This window comes from Micromesistius poutassou (assembly GCF_964030765.1).
Source record: "Micromesistius poutassou genome assembly, chromosome: 19".
NCBI classification, from domain to species: Eukaryota; Metazoa; Chordata; class Actinopteri; order Gadiformes; family Gadidae; genus Micromesistius; species Micromesistius poutassou.
Genome location: NC_140289.1, coordinates 8,205,748 through 8,213,693, shown reverse-complemented (window position 1 = coordinate 8,213,693; position 7,946 = coordinate 8,205,748). Strand labels below are relative to the sequence as shown.

Sequence of the window (7,946 nt, the reverse complement as noted above, 5' to 3'; positions counted from 1 at the left end):
ATGCAGGCCAGGAAGCGCTACCTGCTCGTGTCTGTGGGGGCCGGCCTCGTTTTGCTCGTCTACCTCTGGGGGCTGCAGATTGGTGAATTCCAGCCGCCACAGCAGTCCCAACCACAGCCCCCGCCTCTCCACCACCACCACCCCCACCAGTACGACTACAGCCAGTCCAGCGCCGAGGCGTACCGCCCCCGGAGGCCCCGGCCCGAGCCCCTGAGCCCGCTGCCCCAGCGGGAGCCCTCCAGACAGCCCTGGCACCGGCCTGAGTCCAGCCAGCAGCTGGAGCCTTACCTGGAGGGCGGCGAGCAGGAGGTATGTGCTGTTGACGCTTGTTTACGTTGTGTGTGTTTGTGAATGTCGTGCTCGGTATGGAAGACAATGAAAATATTGATGATCATTGATGGTTGAAGTCGCGTCGGGAGGATCAGCGACAGGGGCGTGTCCATGAGGGGGACAGGGTATGGCACGTTTCCCCCCACAAAAAAAGTTGATTGACCAATCCCATCGGCCACTTCTCCTAAGCCACCCTTTTGATCTGTCTGACCACACTGTCGTAGGACATTATGTTACAACAGTGAGGTGATAATATGTTGATTAATATTAGGATTATATATATATATACGTATACGTTTATCTTTGTGCAAATTGTGGCAAATTGAATCACCCTATCATCATGCGTGTGTATGCATGTGTGTGTGTGTGTGTGTGTGTATGTATGTGTGTGTGTGTGTGTGTGTGTGTGTGTGCCTGCTTGTATGTACATACGTGTGTGTGTGTGTGTGTGTGTATGTGTATGCACGTGTGTATGTGTGCCTGCTTGTATCTACATACATGTGTGTGTGTGTGTGTGTGTGTGCGTGTGTATGTGTATGCACGTGTGTGTGTGTGTGTGCCTGCTTGTATGTACATACATGCGTGTGTGTCTGTGTGTCTGCGTGTGTGTGTGTCGTCCCCCCCACCCCCCCCACCTCCCCGCAGGAGGACAGCCCCCGTCTCCAGCACCAGCACACGTCACCGCGGGAGCGCCGGGCCATCCGCGACCACATCCACAAGAGCCGGCGCTGCCGCATGGACACCTGCTTCGACTTCGCCCGCTGCCAGCGCCACGGCTTCTCCGTGTACATCTACCCGCCGCAGCGGGGCGGCCGGGAGGAGGCGTCGGAGAGCTACCAGAAGGTGCTCGCCGCCATCGAGGGCTCCCGCTTCCACACCACCGACGCGGCGCGGGCCTGCCTCTTCGTGCTCGCCGCCGACACCCTGGACCGGGACCAGCTCTCGCCGCAGTACGTGCAGAGCGTGCGCGCCCGCATCCAGGCCACGCCCACCTGGAACGACGGCCGCAACCACCTGCTCTTCAACCTGTACTCGGGCACGTGGCCCGACTACACCGAGGACCTGGGCTTCGAGGCGGGCCAGGCCATGCTGGCCCGGGCCAGCGTGGACTCAGGGAGCTTCCGGCCCAACTTTGACGTGTCCATCCCGCTTTTCTCCAAGGACCACCCCCTGAAAAGCGGGGGCGGCGGCGGCGGAGGCGGCGGTGGCGGCGGAGGGGGTGGAGGCGGCGGAGGGGCTGGCGGTGGCGTCGGGGCCGGGGGCGGGGGCAGCGGCGGCTACGTGGTGCTCAACGACGTGCCGCCCAACAGGAAGTACCTGCTGGTGTTCAAGGGGAAACGCTACCTGACCGGCATCGGGTCGGAGACGCGGAACGCTCTGTATCACATCCACAACGGCGACGACATTGTGCTGCTGACCACCTGCAAGCACGGCAAGGACTGGGAGAAGCACAAGGACGGACGCTGCCACCGGGACAACGCCGAGTACACCAAGTAAGAGCCCTTCTGTTACTCGTTAGAGGCGTGTGAGGTTGAGCCGCTCCCAGTTAGGAGGCGGGAGACTTTCAGTCTCTGTTCCTTCCACTCTAACTGGCAGGGCGACTGTGTGATGCGGAGTGACTGACTCAGTGCCGCACAGCTGTGTGGCTGGCGTGAGTGGGAGGGGGTTATGGGCGTGTCCGTCCATAGTAAGGTGAGACAGGACCCCGCAGAAGGATGTTCTCGTAAACAAAGAGACAAGGGCTGTACAGAATTTTTATTGTGGAATAGATCAGTTGCTGGATGTGATTTTCTTGTTAACATTTTCCGAAATCGATATTTCGATCAGCATTGACTATAGATATGTATGTCCAGGTCCTTTTAGGCTACAAACTAGTTGAAGTTAAGTATTGCAACTTTAAGTACCTCTTTTATTGCACAATACAAGGGTAGGGCTTGCTGTTTCAGTGTGCCGTTCAATTCAGCCCTATTTGTTTGTGTATGTGCTCCAGGCAAGATGCTTTGCATTTTGATCAGCAATTGCTCCCGGATCCTCCTTTGCTGTCTTTTGACCAAGCTTTGCCTCTGTCACAGTAAAGGATCTGTGCCTTTTCTGAGTGTATCAGTGGTGGGATTTGGATTCCTGTCTTTTTTTTGGGGTTGCTAGTATGTTTTACCCTAGTTTTTCGTTTGTCAACCTGGTGTGTTTTCCACCCCCTCCCTCACCACCAACAGCAACAACAACAATGCCTCAATGAGCGTCTCGGCTGCACTTGACTGCTGGTGGGGCGTGTTGTTTCCTGGGTGAGACTCCAAGGCACTACACTCTGTGTGGAGCGTCTTTGTTTGAAGCTGGGGCGTTGATGTCATGTTATGTTTTAGTTTTTTTCACGTTCACATGTAAGCCTCATAGATCTGTGGAGGGAGACAATGCCTGGTGGCGTCCTGTGTGTGTCTGTGTGTGTGTGTGCGTCTCTGTGTGTGTATGTGTCAAGAGACGAATCGTAACAAAGACGTGAGAGAGAAATGAGAGAGAGGGAGGACAGTGGTGGAGGTGGGTTGGGGGTGTAGCAGATGCGGGGTTGGTTGGATGTGTGGGTGATGTTGGTGGCAAAGGGAGGGGTGTGTGTGGGTATGTGTGTGTGTGTGTGTGGGTTGGGGGGTAACACTTCTAGACTGAGGAAAAAAAATGTTGAGACATGTCATCGGTTGATAGAAGGCAAGTTCTGTCAGCTCAGCAGTTGGCCGAAAGTTAAGAGCTTTGTAACTTCGAAGAAGAAGTTTGATAATGTGTGTGTGTGTGTGTGTGTGTGTGTCAGTGTGTCTGTGTGAATGTGTGTGTCTTTCAATGTGTGCCTGTGTCTGTGTGTGCATGTGTGTGTGTGTGTGTGTGAATGTGAATGTGTCACTCTGTTTTCTGTTTTAAGAGAGCTGACAGTTAAAACTGATGTGTATGTGTGTGTGTGTGTGTGTGTGTGTGTGTGTGTGTGTGCGTGTAAAGTGAAAATGGGAGCAACCGCAGAACTAGCTGTTGAGTTATCTGTTGCATATTTTAGGCTTAGATATTCCACATGCCTAAAGGGAAACCCTCCATGGATCCAGAATCACAGGTTTCCAAGAAGCAGAGTTTAAGCTGGCAGTCTCAATGCCAGCTACTCAAGGTGATTTTCAAGTGAGCGAGTGACTGTTAGTGCCATGGAAACGTGGAGCCTTTGGAAACCGGAGCCTATGAAAATGTTCTCTTCCATTTTTTTATATGGGTCGGAACAATAAACTATAACCTGCAAAACAATTGAAAATACCGGGACGGATATTAATTGTATTTGTTTATTTAGTTTTAATGTCAATGTGACATTCACATTATATACCCCCAAAAAACATTGACCATTTCATAAATCATAAGAATAAAAAACATGATTTGCATTCCCATCCCTGTCCTGGCTTTCTAGTGGCCTTACACGATCACTGTGATCTCGCTGTGGGCATCAAGATGCACAACGTTGGGTAGACTCAAAGTGGGCCCCCGTGCAAAAGAGACTGCACCCCAGCCTCCACCCATACCATCAGTGGGAACTGAAACCGCCGTGGATCCAGAACGTCTGTGGCTGGACGGTTGGATAGCTACCCTCGCCATTGGACCAAGCCGCCCCGATGATCATAAGGAGACGGAGATGATAGCGATCGTGCGTCTTGTGTGCTCGGCAGTAGGAGGCGGTGAGGCTCGGTCTGTTTCTCTGTATCGGGTCGAGTGGGTTGAGGTTAACAACAGCCAGACAACCACTTTGCCTAATGGAAGCAACAGGGGGGCCTTGATTCACAGAGGTCTCGATCTGGGCTGGATGAGACATAGATCAGAGGCAGCAGCGAGGAGGCGTTCATCTTATCGTGGCTACAAAGGAGGGTTTGGAACAGGGAATATAAAGGCTGATACCTTTATACACTAGGATGTGTTGCATTTACTAATCAACTAAATAGACCACACTATTGACGGTTTAGCACACCAAATTGTATGCTGCCTAGTCCTACAGCATCTTGTTACTAGTGTCTGCATATGTTTGTATGTGTGAGTGTATGTGTATGTATGTGTGTGTATATGAGTGCATGTGTGTGTGTATGTGTGTGTATATATGAGAATGTGTTGGGTGCTTATACTGCATGTAAGAAGTATAGTTCAAATTTGTGATTTTATAAAACCTTAAAAATGCTTTCATGTGGAATAGTTACCATAAGCCTTGTCCCTTGGTTTCTTATCTCCACCACCTCTGCCTCTCTTCTCCTCCCCTGTGAATACATTTATATTACCTTTACACACACACACACCTAAAGCACTAAACCAAGCATGTTTAACACTTTATATGTGTGCACTTTGATTTATCTTTACAATACATCGATGGAATCACGCATTTATGCACGCTAGTATTTATCATTCTAATCAGGACATTATTCTTATTTACTGCCAAAGGTGCACAACCATGCAGTTATGCACGGCTGTTTGATTACACTTTTAGGGGGACAGGAATGCCATACAAACTCTGCCTGAAGGAGATAGAAAACCAACACAGCGCTACACACACACACACACACTCAAAGCTGCAGAGCTGTCGGCAGGGGCTGTCGGAGACATTTCTTGTCAAATATCCTAAAAGTTTATCTCTAAAGATCGTTTTCCATGCTGAAAGGCCAGATTATTTCACAGCCAGTGCCGTCTGATATATCAAGGGCGGAGAGAGAGATCGAGAGATTGAGAGAGAGAGAGAGAGAGAGAGAGCGAGACAGAGAGAGAGAGAGAGAGAGAGAGAGCGATAGAGACAGAGAGAGTTAGGCTACGGGAGGCTAGTGCCGCTTTCAGAAGCAAAAAGCTATCGATCTGGGCTTGACGCACGCAATGCAACTCAGAGCAATGAGAGAATGAAATGCTATTAACAGGCTTCTTTGGTCTGTGAAAGGAACAACATGGATTGACATTTACCAGTATGAGACTGAGGCCTACTAGCTCACTCTCGATAGTCCTCTGTTTAAGAAAAATGTACTGGGTCAAAGGCGGCTGTGGTTGAGAGACACAAGGAAGTCCATCATAAATAAATACAATTGATATTTTTCTCTTTTCCAGCACTGTCAAACCGACATTGAGGAATGTGCAGAGCCTATAGGGGAGTGTGTGGCAGGAACCATGTCTGTATTACACAGCATTGTTTTGATCTTGCCCTAGTGTTGCACCCCCCTTCAGTCATCTGACGCACGCACACACACGCACGCACTCACGCACGCACACACGCACGCACGCACGCACACACGTGCACACACACACACACACTTCACCTGTCTGGCAAAGTTTTAGAAGAGGCACTACAATCCTTCTCTACACTTCTGCACTTTGTGCCGCTTTCCTTTTCCTCTTCCTCTCTCTCTCTCTCTCCCTCTCTCTCTCTCTGAGTATTACTCTTTCTTTGTCTCTTTCTCTCTGTCTATCTCTTTCTCTGAGTCTCCCTCTCTCTCCCCTCTAAATCTCTCTCTCTCTGTGTGTCTCTCTGAGTCTCTCTCTCTCTCTAAGTCTCTCTCTTTGTCTTTGAGTCTTTCTCTCTTTCCGGTGGTGTGTGTGTGTGTGTGTGTGTGTGTGTGTGCGTGTGTGTGTGCATGTGTGTGTGCGTGTGTGTGTGTGTGTGTGTGTGTGTGTGTGTGTGTGTGTGTGTGAGAGTGGTAGTAGCACTCTGCGTGTATGTGGGTGTGGCACCGGTCGGGGTGGTTGGTAGGGTAACGTATGGATACCTCCTAAGCATGACATTTAGTGAGTTTGCAATATAGCAGACTGCATAAGTAAACTGTTGCCAGGTCAATCCTTGGCATGTTGTTATTCAGAGCAATGCGTTTCCTAAGATGGCCTCATCGATTTATAAGAGCCACAGTCATAATTGGGATCATCTGAGGTCCATCTGCCTCTCCTCGTCTCTCATTGGTCCTCGGAACAGACAAACGGACCATGCTACAGTGATTTGAGACCAGCTGCTGCTGACTGTTGGACATGCAGGGCGGGCTCCGGTGTGGGCCCGTGTGTCTCGCTGTATACATAATGCAGAGTGTCTGTGTGTTCAGCACCACGAGTGTTTGCACGGAGAGTGACGCGTCTGTGTGGACGACGGCTTTGATTGTGTGTGCGCTTTTTGGAACGTTTACGGTCGTATGTTTGCTTTGCCGCTTTTGGCCGGTACGCGCCTGCCTTTGCAAATGGGTGAACAGTCCGGCGATGATTCATTAGAAATGAAAAAAAATAAAAACCTGTTCCCATCTGCAGTCCGTCTGTAGGCGTGCTGGACTTTGTGGCTGTAAATGACATGCACATTGTCTGTTTGCTAATACTAATGAGACCCCAGTTGTCATCCTAAACCTTGATTATGGTCATTATGATTAGGCTATTATTCATTCAGCTTCTTAATTGGCTCATCCAGGTCAGGGTCAGCCAAAAGATTGAAGGGACTGCTACCTTGAAGCCCAACAGCTGCAGCAGTGCAACAAAAGCATATCAATTTAACCTCAGCTGTAAATGAAATGGTGAAATAGGCACTATTCATTAACCTCAGTTATGAAAGAACATTTTTCTGTTGAGGAAAAGTGTAACACAGTTCTGTGAGCCAATACTCTGGAGATAACCCACCGCCTCCTTCCTAGAGATCTCAGCCCAAAACACATTTTCTTTAAACCTCACAGTCTTCAAATTTTAGCTGAAAAAGCAGGGGGTTCCCTTAAACTTTAAAGCAATAAAAGACACACTAATTAGGTGTAGAAGAATGAAGAGGAAGATCAAATCAAACCGTAGGAGGCAGCACCAGCTCTGGTGGAACACTATCCTATAGTCATAACATACTCATGCTCTCTGATTGGCTGAAATGGTGCCAGATGATGTCACTTACCATCCGTTTAGCTTTTGGTTTGGTCATTCTCAGTTGGGCAATATCCACTGTGTCGCAGCAGTCACATCTGCTGTTACATTAAAACGAATGAGAGAAAGATGTAACTATTTAGTTTATTATGCCAATAACTTAGCCATTCGTTCGCCCCGGCTGGTCATAGCTGAATGGAAGGAGGTTCCCAGCTCATTGACTGCTGAAGTTTTTTACTGAATGTGACTCCTGTGACATCATTTTTGCATGATACAGTCTAAATAAGGAGAAGGAACATTGTATTATGTCTAAATGATGATAATGCTGTATATGGTCAGAATTTCCTGACTGTCCATGACATAAAATTGCAGTGTGTTTGACGTATTTAAAAATGCAGGATATCCTATACAATGATATACATTGGAAATTATGTGTTGCAATAGGGGTGAGGGAAAATATGTTTTTTATATGTTTTATTTATTTATTTAAAAATGTACTATACGGCACAAGGCGGAACCTTGACCGTACAAAGTGATCGGAAGAAAAGAATGACAAGCTCTCCATATCCTATATGTTTTCCTCCTGTCAATTTCGGTGAACCTGTGCCCCATGACCCCTGTTCCACCCCTCCGAGAGAGATTTCCCAGCGGTGCAGTTCAGCTCCTCTTCCACACGTGTGAGAGCCGTTAAACATCAACACCGGCTCAGAGGAGCCGACACACAAGACTGAAAAAGGGTTTGTTGTGTAACTTGTTTTATTGCT

At 48.8% G+C, this 7,946-nt stretch overlaps 1 protein-coding gene across 1 annotated transcript in view; it reads left to right on the top strand.

Annotated features, from left to right (window-relative positions):
• The window catches only part of LOC311364286 (exostosin-1), a gene marked incomplete at both ends in the record, with an annotated part of 163,677 nt that continues 155,731 nt past the window's right edge, over positions 1 to 7,946 (top strand). Inside the window, 3 exons of the mRNA XM_084484275.1 lie at positions 1 to 309; positions 976 to 1,507; positions 1,556 to 1,823. Of these exons, the coding sequence (XP_084340401.1) occupies positions 1 to 309; positions 976 to 1,507; positions 1,556 to 1,823 (1,109 nt within the window). The remainder of the gene's footprint in view (positions 310 to 975; positions 1,508 to 1,555; positions 1,824 to 7,946) is intronic.